At 39.9% G+C, this 14,036-nt stretch overlaps 1 protein-coding gene across 1 annotated transcript in view; it reads left to right on the forward strand.

Moving 5' to 3' along the window:
* Nucleotides 1-252: 252 nt before the first annotated feature.
* The window catches only part of LOC129826233 (neuronal calcium sensor 1-like), a 30,267-nt gene continuing 16,483 nt past the window's right edge, over nucleotides 253-14,036 (forward strand). The window contains exons 1-4 of the mRNA XM_055886735.1: nucleotides 253-385; nucleotides 1,304-2,216; nucleotides 2,325-2,493; nucleotides 12,038-12,062. Of these exons, the coding sequence (XP_055742710.1) occupies nucleotides 2,430-2,493; nucleotides 12,038-12,062 (89 nt within the window). The 5' untranslated portion in view covers nucleotides 253-385; nucleotides 1,304-2,216; nucleotides 2,325-2,429. The remainder of the gene's footprint in view (nucleotides 386-1,303; nucleotides 2,217-2,324; nucleotides 2,494-12,037; nucleotides 12,063-14,036) is intronic.

The raw sequence follows: 14,036 nt of genomic DNA on the forward strand, positions 1-14,036 counted from the left end.
GCTGACCCTGTTCCACATTGGTGTGTGTCTGCTGGTTAATTAAGGAAGAGAACGAATCTCTGTTTCTAACCAAATGGAAAATAAAGTATCTATTCTGTTCTATTCTCTTACACTTAATTGTTGTTCATCTTCAATAATTTCACAATACATACCTCTGATTTACAGTTCGAGACAGACTATCGAAAATTGCACAGAAAATAAACGGTTAATAGCACATGTTGTCCTGAGGTTCAGGACTGCGATGTCAGGCGCTTCTGAATCTAGCTGACGCCAGTGGAAGAGACCGGCAGGAGAAGCGCGCTCTTGTAGACTACAGAAGCCTCGCGGGAAAAGCAGATAATTCGTCCATTTACAGTTAATTCCGGATGCCTGTCTGAAGATGAAGGTGAGTGTTTCAAAAGAAATCTGCCATCATGTCTTTCTGTTACAAGAGTATTATTTGTCATAGATAGTGAAAGTAGCTTTAGAAGTAAACGAATGAGAGGTAACAAACCGAAGAGCTCAGCCTTTACCGTCGCCATATCCATTTCTGTTTGTGTTGCTAAGCAATAGCGCTGAATCCGTCTCTGCTACTAGTATTCTACTTTCGCAAACTGGTAGCCTACTTTTTGACTGTTCCGTTATTGAGTTGTTTTTTTGTTCAAAGAAACATCGCACAGCCTGGGTATAGTAGAAATATTGTAGTGAACTCAAACCAAAATGCAATGAGGAGTAAAATTATTATATGTAATTTAGATATGTTATTTTCTTTGAGCCTGGCAGAATGTCTTAATGTTTTTGGATAATTGATATGCTAGATTGTATGACATAGAGCAATTCCAAGGTAATGCTGAGACTTAGATTTTTCACTTTAAAATGTAGGCTGTGTCAAACCAAAAAAATATGATTGCAAAGTTACAGAAACCATACAACTCTATGCACAATGGACTACTTTTATGAATTACCACTGAACATTTTACCAAAGCACATTTACTTGAACAGTGCAGATGCAAAGTTTGGTAACAGAATGAAGATTTGTGCTGTTTGTTCTGTCATTCCATTACCAAACTTTGCATCTGCACTGCAAGAGCATTGTGAGGACTGCAGGGCATTTCTCTCAACCCAATGAAGCCAAGCAAGTTGCTGTTTCATTATTGTCTGTGAATGCTTGAGGAGAACTCGGCATTGAGAAGTGCTCAGCATTTGACACTGTCATTGGTGTGGAGTGGGTGAGATTCCAGGGATTAAGGCTTGCTGATGTTCACAGCAATCTTGCCCTCCTGGCACTGTCCTGACCTTGCAACTGCTGTTTTTTTTTTTACAGTGTCTGGGTTACTCGGGACCATGGAGCTGAGCAAACACAAGAGGATGATTACCGTCACCACAGTCACATGCATAGAGAAGACAGTTCTGGCCGAGAACAGAACAAACACAGACATAGACCCTAATGCTTAGTGAGGAAAGGTGCCGTATTGTCCTGTGCTGTACTGAGACTCAGCCAGCTACTGAGGTAGCATCTATGAATGCCATCTCAGGCCTGTGACACAGAGAAATTCCATTATTCATCTCCTGGCCACTGTGAGGCCAGGAAGGAGGGAGAATTATGAGTCAGAATGGAAGAGAAAAGAGAACTGTCACTCTGTAAATCCCTCAGCCTGTAAACTCACTGGGACATTTTTATTTTCTCTCTAATTTTCTGTATTTTGCATTTAAAATGACACTTTAAGTCGCAAAGACCTTTTGACTTTGTATTTTCTGCTGCCGTGTTTGAAGGAAGTCCTGCTGGGATCTGAGTTCAAGCCTGGGGTGTAATTGAAAAGGGAGTGCATCTAAGGCTGAGCCCTGTTCATTGTATTTTTTTACCCACCCCCTTATCTCAGCTGTCAAGAGGGAGGATTCTCTTATAAGTTACCCGAAGCCACAGAGACGGTGGTGGGAAAAGAGGGTGGGAGGAAGATAAAAGAGGGGTAAAAGGAACAGTGAGCTGAGTGTGAGGGAGTGTGTACACACATCCCAGAGACTGAGTGACTCCTGTAACCAAGGACAAAGGTAGCAACGCATCACAACGTCACTCTCGCCCACTGAACATTCTAAAGAAAGGGGAGGCGAGCACTCTGAATCAACAGTCTCCCATTATTCAGTGCTGAGCCCCTGGGGTTGGAGTGATTGCCCTGGAGTGCTGAAGTCTGGGCACATCTTGGCCACATCCAGAGTGGACTGCACTGAACAGAAGCCTGGTGGGTGGATGGAGTTCAATTCTCTACCAGAGTTTACTGTTCTCTTATTTCAGTGGTATAATTGCATTGCTTTCTTTAACTGGCCCATATTTGCATCTGTTTGACCAGCGAGGACTGAGGAGTAGACTGAGAGGGGTGTTCAGTGTGTGTCAAGGTGGAGCTGGAGGAGGCGTGGAGGAGTAACCCAAGGCAGTGAGGACAAAGGTACCCACCATGGGAAAATCAAACAGCAAGCTCAAGCAGGAGGTGGTGGAGGAACTCACCAGGAAGACCTACTGTGAGTGGCCTTTTTTTTAATGTTCTATCTTCTATCTATCTTTTTTCAACTGGACTGAGATAGGACGTGGATTGTATAAAATGCAAATATTTTATGTTGGGATAACAAAATCATTGTAACATGGATTAATAAATAACCTATACTAATACATGCCTATTTCAAAGCTTAGTGCTGGTGAATTTTCTAGTGCATTTTATGATGAGCAATATTGAATAAAATACTAAATGTGTACCTCATATGACCTGGTGTCCATGTAGCCTGTATAAAGACATCTAGGCTTCTGTTTCTCTTAATCCTCAGAAACAACAGCACAAATTAAAGGCCCAATGCAGCCGTTTTATATCAATATTAAATCATTTCTGAGTAACAATTAAGTACCCTACTGTAATAGATGAATATTAACATGTGCAAAAATAGCTTTTTTTAAAACAATTTCTCAAGCAAGAATTTTGCTATGACTGTCTGGGAGGGGTCTACGTGGGGAGGGAAAACTGGCAGAGAGGTTTGGAACCGCATGGTGATGTCACCATGGAAACTCCAGCCCATGCAAACCTGCTGATTAGAAGGTCCTGTGTAGATTGTATTTTTAACAAGAAACTATCAGGAAATAACACTGATCACATTTTTCACACTTTAACAGTATTTGTTTCATCAGCTGTTACAATATGATAAAACACATAGGAAAACAGAATTTTTACTGCCCTGGGCCTTTAAATGTCATCTCCTCTGTGGATATAGCCTAGGCTTCATATTTTTGGCTGGCATAAATATTTCTATGGTGTCACAAATTGTGATTAGTTCAGGTCTTTGGAAACAGTCCACTGGGAAGGAGAGATATATGAATATGCAGATGGAGTTAAGACTTTGGATCAGCAATCAAGCTGGTGGGGGTTTGCCAAAAGTGAGCAAATATGGGCTTGATGGAGCCATCATACATTGCCATTAGTGTATGCACATTTAGGCAAAGGTCTTCAAGTAGCAGGCGAAATAACACAATTTTCATTGTGTGCAATAGGTCACTTAGCCTAAGTCAGGCAAAGTGGACTGGAGGCATTTGCATCAATAACAAGATAATCACAATTATGTTAATTAGGATCTCTAATCACAGAATGAACATATCCACATACAGTTGAAGTCAGAAGTTAAAATACACCTTAGCCAAATACATTTAAACTGTTTTACACAATTCCTGACATTTAATCCTAGTAAAAATGTCCTGTCTTAGGTCAGTTAGGATCACCACTTTATTTTAAGAATGTGAAATGACAGAATAATAGTAGAGAGAATGATTTATTTCAGCTTTTATTTCTTTCATCACATTCCCAGTGGGTCAGAAGTTTACATACAACATTTTTTATAGGATTGAGGTCAGGACTTTGATGGCCATTCCAATACCTTCACTTTGTTGTCCTTAAGCCATTTTGCCACAACTTTGGAAGTATGCTTGGGGTCATTGTCTATTTGGAAGACCCATTTACGCCCAAGCTTCAACTTCCTGACTGATGTCTTGAGATGTTGCTTCAATGTATCCACATAATTTTCCTGCCTCATGATGCCATCTATTTTGTGAAGTGCGCCAGTCCCTCCTGCAGCAAAGCACCCCCACAACATGATGCTGTCACCCCCGTGCTGCACGGTTGGGATGGTGTTCTTTGGCTTGCAAGCTTCCCCCTTTTTCCTCCAAACATAACAATGGTCATTATGGCCAAACAGTCCTATTTTTGTTTCATCAGACCAGAGGACATTTCTCCAAAATGTACAGTCTTTGTCCCCATGTGCAGTTGCAAACCATAGTCTGGCTTTTTTATGGTGGTTTTGGAGCAGTGGCTTCTTTCAGGTTATGTCGATATAAGACTCGTTTTACTGTGGATATAGATACTTTTGTACCTGTTTCCCCCAGCATCTTCACAAGGTCCTTTGCTGTTCTTCTGGGATTGATTTGAACTTTTCGCACCAAAGGACGTTCATCTCTAGGAGACAGAATGCGTCTCCTTCCTGAGCGGTATGACGGCTGCGTGGTTCCATGGTGTGTATACTTGCGTACTATTGTTTGTACAGATGAACGTGGTACCGTCAGGTGTTTGGAAATTCCTCCCAAGGATGAACCAGAGTTGTGGAGGTCTACAATTTATTTTCTGAGGTCTTTTGGCTGATTTCTTTTGATTTTCCCATGATGTCAAGCAAATAAGCACTGAGTTTGAAGGTAGGCCTTGAAATACATCCACAGGTACACCTACAATTGACTCAAATTATGTCAATTAGCCTATCAGAAGCTTCTAAAGCCATGACATCGTTTTCTGGAATTTTCCAAGCTGTTTAAAGGCACAGTCAACTTAGTGTATGTAAACTTCTGACCCACTGGAATTGTGATACAGTGAAATAATCTGTCTGTAAACAATTGTTGGAAAAATTACTTGTCATGCACAAAGTAGATGTCCTAACCGACTTGCCAAAACTATAGTTTGTTAACAAGACATTTGTGGAGTGGTTGAAAAATGATTTTTAATGACTCCAACATAAGTGTATGTAAACTTCCGACTTCAACTGTAGCCATTTAAATGAAGCTGTCCATTTTGCAAATAAATATTGCTTTTTGTTCCTTCAGCATTTAGAAGACTAGAGTTGAAACTTTCCATTTGTGCTCACAGTATTGAGTCTAGTGGGGTGGTGGTTAGCTTGTAGCATTGCATGCCAGGTGTTGGGTGGGAGTTGACAGCCAATGGCTGCCTAATGACAGTTCTGTTCACACGGTGGGCTTCACCACACCACAACCAGGGAAGGCTGCTGTGGCAGGAGATTGAAGTGCTGAGGAAGATTGGACTTCGTGCTGGGATGGGCTGTTTGCTGCTCTCCTTTATCCAGCTCTCTCTTTTCTGTTTTCTCCTCTCTCTCTCCCTCCACATCCCCTAATTGCCCTATTTGAGCAGGGAATGGAACAGTATAATTAGGATCTCATCTCCTTAGCTTTGCACAGAGGGGCACCCAGCCTTTTCTCCCAGCATGCCCACTCCCTTACCCCGCTCTCGTCTAATTTAGACCCCTTATAATTTCTTCCCTCATTCCATCTCATTTTCTTTCTGATTCTTCTTCTCCCTCTCCTGTTGAGAGGCTTACATTTTCTTCCTCTGACTTATAAATCATATCCTTTCTTCCTTTCTCATCGGAAGTTGTTTTCAGTGATCAATTTTGAGCCCAGGAAGTTGTCGGCCTGTTTTCAGTGCCATAATAAAAGATTAAAAGAAGCTGGCTTACCCTACTGTCCTGTCCATGGCACACACCCAAATTAGAGGAGGAGCACCGTCTGTGCGTTAACAATTTCAGGATGCAGTTCTGGAGATTGTGTTTTTTTTGCATCTAAGGTAATTTGACAGCCAGTCAAGTAAATCTCATAAGCAACGTTTTTACTCCTATTGCCAACCTCACTTTGATCCAATGTCAAGTTTGAGACATTTTCTTTTGACACTTCAAAGTAAAAGCCTGTCTATAATTATACCAGTCTTACACGTTTGGTTGTGCGGGCAGAACGCAGAGATACTTCCTCTGCTTTCCTTCTTTTTCTATTAGCTATTTCAATTTGCCAATTTAACAAGCATTTAATATTGCATGTTATGGCTTAAAACATACCCATATTTTAATGTTAGGGGGCCTCAGTTTAGCCTACTGTACCTAAAACTAAACAAGCCTAAATGGTTTTCCAAATGACTGGTCTGATATCATATGGAAAGAGGAATCCCAGTCAAATAACTTGAGGATGTAATAGGTGTTTTTGTTAGCCGTCAGACTCAGCTCAGAGGTTGATACTGACAGAGTGCAAGCTGGATGTGAGTAGGCCTGCAGGGCAAATGAGCTGCTAGCCCTGGCCTCACTACTCTTCTCCCTCCTCATAGGCTGATTGTATTACTGCCCATTGCCTTTGACTGAGTTACATAATCAAACTTGATTAAATCTCAGCCATGGTGAATTGCCTAGATTTTTGGGCGGCATTGACTTTTGAGGCCAATTTAATGGCTTGCCTCACAGTCGTGAGATTGACTCTGTAATTTATGAATGTGTCACATGATAATTCTCTGTGAAGCGCTGAGCAAAGCAGGGATGTACATGTGGGCGTAGGGCGTAGGCTATACCCTCAGTAGAAATTGGTTGCATCGTGTCTCTTTACTGCTCTTATAGTAACTGCACCAGTCAGCCACAATACTGGACAATGATTCTAGGCTAATAAAAATATTGTAACTAGTCTGTTAAAACCTCTACGGGATCGGTGTCCCCCCTGCGGGATGGCTGAGCTAACGTGCACTAATGTGATTAGCATGACGTTGTAAGGAACAAGAATATTTCCCAGGACATAGACATGTCTTATATGGGCAGAAAGATCAAATGTAGCATAGTTTTGTTTGATAAAATCTATTTTTATATTCAAATGTAGGAACTGGGTTCTTGGGTACTTGGGTACTTGAAAATCTATCAATTAGGGCCTCCCGGTGGCGCAGTGGTCTAAGGCAACAGGGAATGGCAGGGAATGGATGCCACCCGTTAGATAAAATACGGAACGGAATTGTAATTGTATTTCACTGAAAGAATAAACGTTTTGTTTTCGAGATGATAGTTTCCAGATTCTACCATATTAATGACCTAAGGCTTGTATTTCTGTCTGTTATTATGTTATAATTAAGCTATACTGTTACACTGGCAATACTAAATTGCCTATAAGAACATCCAATAGTCAAAGGTATATGAAATACAAATCGTATAGAGAGAAATAGTCCTATAATTCCTATAATAACTACAACCTAAAACTTCTTACCTGGGAATATTGAAGACTCATGTTAAAAGGAACCACCAGCTATCATATGTTCTCATGTTCTGAGCAAGGAACTTAAACGTTAGCTTTCTTACATGGCACATATTGCACTTTTACTTTCTTCTCCAACACTTTGTTTTTGCATTATTTAAACCAAATTGAACATGTTTCATTATTTATTTGAGGCTAAATTGATTTTATTGATGTATTATATTAAGTTAAAAAATCGGCCGATTAATCGGTATCGGCTTTTTTTGGTCCTCCCGTATTGGTATCGGCGTTGAAAAATCATAATCGGTCGACCTCTACTCTATATATCATCAAAGTGTGTCATTGGTAATCCCAAATGGCTTGTATAATACAACAATTACTGATCTTAATGCAATTGACAAAAATAACCCTTATTTCAGTATAGATATAAGTCCTGTAATTACATGCATGTATATTTTAAAAAGTCAAAAGTGGACACATTTTATTTTTACAATTTATCCAAGGTCTTTACAGGTAATATTGGTTTGATTGTTATATTAAGACGTGGATATTTTTGGTTATAAGGTATTTTAGATGTATATCTGGGTTGAATAAGATCCTATGGGCAAACAGCATAACACAATATGAGATATGGACCAAAAACTTGGGATATCCAACAACAATATAGATAAGTGTGAAAACAGGTACACATGTCAAAATGGAGGATATCCTCCTTTAATTAGTGGGGTTGATCTTTGCTGGAACACAAACTGTCGATAATGGCGTAAAGAAAATTAAATGGAGTTTATACACCCCATATTTCTTGTTTTTTTTAATTGTGAAATTAGAATGGTATTTGAAGAAAACCAGATCAAAGTATTATGACCAACGTATGAAAAATGACTTGCTTCTACATTGATATCATTTAATCATAAAGTTTCTGGTCCACTCCCCCATGTCAAACACTTAGATTCATTATTGAGGGGACAAGGTGACATTACCTTAACTCTCATTTAAATACACCAATGGTAACATGATATCCTCTTACTTAATTGAAATAAGTACTGCCTTGTAACCAACATCGGAGAAAACGTGTTTCAAGAGGGGCGTGGTTTATATAGCTAGATAGCTACTCTACACGTGCCAAAATTTGACTGTAGGATGTCAGCAAAACTCTATTAATCTATGGCAAAGATACTTACAATAAGCTCCCTGCCAACTCAGCCTGTCTTTTCAAACTTCCTGGTAGTTAGCCATGAGAGAAAAAGTACTTTTTAGAATGACTGTTCAGGACCTTCCGATTTAAGTAGTGGTCCTAGTAAATAAAGAAAGTTACCAACACAGCACATCCAAATGAAGGTTCTCATTGCCGAAACAGACCTAAAAATGGTGTGGTAATGAGAAATTGGTGTTTCGGTAATGTTACCTCCTAAACTCAATCTGCAAATAATATAAAACAGATTATTATGAGTCAGCAAACAATTGACCACATGACATCACTAAAGCCCATTCATGCCACCATGTTAACCCTGTTAATGTTTCTCTGACTTTTCTCCAATTTGAGATTTTTTGCCATTTTGATAATGAAAAGGCCAAGTGGGGTAAAGGGGTTGTTTGAGAATAAGAACCTCATTCTGAAGGCATATAAGTGAATAAATTCACTTCTGCTTACCTAAGGACTACTCCTCTAGATGATGCATCATGGGTGATTAACATTTTTATTCAAAAACTGGTTGGAGTTTTTATGGGAACTTGAAAGTGTTGAGACACATCCACAGAGTGTTTTTATAAATATTATAGTTTGATGTAAACTAGTATTCAATTTTTATGATTTATAGAAAAACTAAAGCAACATATTTTGTGTTTTATTCAAACAAGTTAGGTTTTTCTACAATGAAATTGTCACCAGATCTCAACCCAATTGAACACATTCTAGAGCGGTGCCTGAGAAACCTTTTTTCACCACCATCATCAACAAAACACCAAATTATGGAATATTTCATGGAAGAATGGTGTCGCATTCCTCCAATAGAGTTCCAGACACTAGTAGAATATTTGCCAAGGTTTATTGAAGCAACACCGTTTCCTTTATTTTGGCAGTTACCTGTATTTATTAACCTGTTTGGGCTGCAAGCCCTTCACCGGTACACTTATGACAACATCCAGCTCAGGTGCAGGGCGCGAAATTCAAAATCTATTTTTTTTTAAATATTTAACTTTCACACATTAACAAGTCCAATACAGCATTTGAAAGATAAACATCTTGTCAATCCAGCCAACATGTCCGATTTTTTAAATGTTTTACAGAGAAAACACCACATATATTTATGTTAGCTCACCACCAAATAAAAAAGTGGACAGACAAGTGGGAGCAGCACAAGTATGATTCAAGTAGCATGCACAAGCCAACCTAACTAACCTAGAACCAACCTAAACAACCTAGAAAAAACTACCTCAGATGACAGTCCTATAACATGTTACACAATAAATCTATGTTTTGTTCATAAAATGTGCATATTTTAGCTATAAATCAGTTTTACATTACTGCTCCCATCATAGCTACAGTCTGAAATCGCACGGGAGTAGCCAGAGAAAATACAGACACCAACGTCAACTACTAATTACACCTCATAAAACATTTCAGAAAATATATGGTGGATAGCTAATGAAAGACAAAGAACTTGTGAATAGAGCCAATATTTCCGATTTTTGAAGTGTTTTACAGCGAAAACACAATATATCGTTATATTAGCTTACTACATTAGCTAGCATACGGCAGCATTGATTCTAGTCAAACGCTAGCATAGCACAGTTCGACAGATATATGAAAAAGCATCCCAAATTGGGTCCTTATCTTTGTTGATATTCCATCAGAATGTTGTAAAGGGGTCCATTGTCCAGTACAGTCTTTAGTTGGGTTCCAGAACGAACTATTTCCCTCTTGTATTAGCAAGCACACTGGCCGTGCGGCGCTAATCTCTCTTTCTTCAAACAATTCTTGCGTCACATCACGTCTAAAGTCCAGAATAAATTTCAATAATATAATTAAACTATATTGAAAAAACATACTTTAGGATGATTTTGTGACATGTATCAAATAATATCGTAGCCAGAGCTCATATTCACCTTTAACGAGCGTCTTCCATGAGCCGAGTCCATTTTCTACTTCGTGCCCAGAATTTTTTTTGAAGTGCGCAGGTCTCACTCCAAGATGTTGTGTTCAGCCCCTGGAAGAGATATTCAACTGCTTTCTTCTCTCACTTCCGCATTACACCCAGATGAAGGCGTATGATGTGTTTCTACGGTCCTAAGTGACATGACCTTTTATAGACACGCTCTTAAAGAGAGACATCGCATTTGGAAATCTCAATTCCGGATAGGAAATGGGCTGTAAAAATAGTTCTGTTCCACTTAGAGAAATAATTCAAACGTTTTTAGAAACTAGAGACTGTTTTCTATCCAATAGTAGTAAATATATGCATATTGTAAGATCAAAAATTTCTTAAGAGGCCGTTTGAAAATGTGCACATATTTTCCAGTTTTTTCAATATTCACCCTGCAGCCATAAATTAAGCAAAACACCCAAGAAAACAACACTGCATCAGGCAATGTAAATAAATAGCCTATCCTTTGCTCTACATGACAAGCCTCATTAAAATGTTGAATTAACTACTTAGTGGTGAAATGGCACTGTCTAGGTTACTGTTGAATGAAAGAGGAAAATTAAGAGAACGGTTTCTTTTTTTTTTGGTCTTTAAAATTAGGCAAATCTTTTCCCAAATGATATTTGTTTGAGCGTGTAGGAGGAAAGGCGGACACCTACTCTCAATTATATCATCCCTCTTTCCACTGGGAACTCATTCACTCACTGGCATGAGCTTGTACTTGAAGGTTTCAGGTATGCCTAGACATGACCTTTGCACATTCACTGTGCAAGGTTCAGGTAATATGATAGTTGTGACTATTAAAACCTATGAATTATTCCCTCCACAGACTGGATAAAGTCTTGCAGGATTCTATATATGAGTTTTTTTTTTATCCAACCAAGATTATGGTGACAACAACATTATGACCTGTGGCAGAGGGAACAGCAAAATATAGCCCATGAAAATGTAGTTTGTTGTATTGTGTGTAGTGTCTTAACCTTAAGTAGCATCCTGTGTAGAGAAAGCTACCTGTCTGTCCGAAGAACCACTGCTATGAGCAGTGCACCTTCAGAACGCCGTCACAGGACCACCAGGTTTTCAGCCCTTGTTTTAGAGAGTATGCCCCAGGGTACAGATTGTGAAAGGAGAACCATGAGGGAGTGGTTGATTAGATACTGGCAGGTAATAACGCTGCTTGTGTGGGCATGATAACATGTCTCGTTACCCAAGCCACTCACCTTCCTGCTGGGTGACCTCTCTCTCTCACACAAAGTGCTAAATTGACCTTTGAAATAATAATAATGATGTGGTCCTTGGGAGCAATACAGCAGATTAGTGAATTCCATAGCTTCAGGTGTGATGAATAATTTGGTTTGTTAACAATATGTATGGAATAACACATTATTCCTCAGGGTGGTTACAAATTGAGAAACCCCAGTGCAATCATAATTTAAATAGACAGCACTATTAATAATATGCTTTCAAGCCAGATATACTGTCAGCCCAACCTGTACAGTCATGGGAATCAGTGATTTTCAACTGCCAATGGATTTGCCAAGTCATCTTAATGGTCTGATGCATAGTACATTAGTTTGTCTCTTGCTAAAAACAGTTTGTTTTTTTCTTACAGTTACAGAGAAAGAGGTGCAACAGTGGTAAGTACATCCTTTTAAATGACCCTCCAAATCTCCTTCTCCTGCTCTACCCTTTTTTTACCCCTCTACTCCCAAAACTATCTAACCTATGCATTGCCCCTAGTCCTCAAATAGACTCAAATAGAACTGTAGCTGCCCATGTGGGTGAGATGAGTCACTGTGTGACTGAGTCACCTGCAACATGTGCTGTCTACTACATTTGGCAGATGTTCTTGTGTTCATGCCAGGTGCACCAGGGGCCAGCTAAAGGCTGACTGCAGTCTACAGGGTCACTGTAACTGGTCTGAACCTGGAGAGTAGGTCTGCTGCTCTGGGGGCTGAGAGCAGTGACTAGGGTGTGAGCTGGCTGGGCTGGTGGCTAGGAGCTTCCTGAGTTGTTGACTCATGTCTGACTGATGCTCCAACTCTGCAGCTGGGTATTAAGGCTTTTCTACAGAGGGAGTATTTCACTTTATATAGCCCTCTGATTAAATCCTCAATTTGATAGATCTTTGACACACAGATATTGCTTCTGAGGTGAAATCCATGGGAAAAGTATTTAAGCAGGCTAGATAGTATAGTTCTACTGCAAAGTTAATTTCTCACACATTGCCTTGGAGACAGATGAGTTCTGAAAATAGAATGACTTTGAAGCCTGATAATAGTGAGACAGAGTGACTTTGGAGTCTGTCTGATAACACTGATACAAACACCTCCGTGATCTAATCCCTGCGCCTCCCGGGGCTATTTTCAAGAGGGACTTCTGATAACAAAACAAAATCGCAAGGTGCAAAGAGCATTCTACACACTTTTGTGTTACTTTAGCTCATAGCATTCCCCCCGTGAGATTGTGGGTGTATCACCAGATTGCACCTTAAATGTGTTTCAGAGAGGGTAGCCGTATTACCATGTATTGCTCTCTGGCCTCCCTCTACTCTCAGACTGCACATAACCTACTGGCTTTGTGATTAAATAGGCCTACATGAACACATACACCTCTCAAACCAGCCATGTCACAGATTTCCTACAGAGTCAGGGATTGGTGATATTGTTGATGAAGTCAAATCAAAGTTTATTGGTCGCATGCACAGTTAAGCAGATTGTCACAAATACGCAGGGAGTCAGGAAGCAGGTGCAGATGGGGAGTTTAATAACAATGATGAAAGGCAAATTAACAAAACAGGAGATGCGTACTGAACATGAAAGCAAACCAATGCTGCCTGATGACTGAGGCTACTGAGGGCCAAATAAAGGGAGAGTAATCAAGGTGATGATGAAGTCCAGGTGTGCGTAATGATGGGGAGCAGGTGTGTGTAAGGATGGTTGCCAGCACCGGGGTTAGTAGACCGGCGACGTCGAGCGCTGGAGTAGGCGTGACATGTTATAGCGGGAGCAGCAAAATGCTTGTTACTAGCTCCTAACAATGCAGTAAAATGTCAAACAAGTACACATATAATAAAAAATTTCAATAAAAACTAACGATCACCCCAATTAAATATAATATATACTGAGTGTACAAAACATTATGAACATCTGCTCGTTCCATGACAGACTGACCAGGTGAATCCAGGTAAAAGCTATGATCCCTTATTGATGTCACTTGTTAAATCCACTTTAATCAGTGTAGATGAAAGGGAGGAAAAAGGTTAAAGAATGATTTTTAAGCCTTGAGACAATTGAGACATGGATTATGTATGTGTGCCATTCAGAGGGTGAATGGGCAAGACAAAAGATTTAAGTGCCTTTGAACGGGGTATGGTAGCAGGCACTGGTTTGTGTCAAGAACTGCAACGCTGCTGGGTTTTTCACGCTCAACAGTTTCCAGTGTGTATCAAGAATGGTCCGCCACTCAAAGGACATCCAGCCAACTTGACACAGCTATGGGAAGCATTGGAGTCAAAATGGGCCAGCATCTCTATGGAACGCTTGAGACACCTTGTAGAGGCCATGCCCCGATGAATTGAGGCTGTTCTGAGGGAAAAAAGGGGGGTGCAA

Source organism: Salvelinus fontinalis, chromosome 28 (genome assembly GCF_029448725.1).
Source record: "Salvelinus fontinalis isolate EN_2023a chromosome 28, ASM2944872v1, whole genome shotgun sequence".
NCBI classification, from domain to species: domain Eukaryota; kingdom Metazoa; phylum Chordata; class Actinopteri; order Salmoniformes; family Salmonidae; genus Salvelinus; species Salvelinus fontinalis.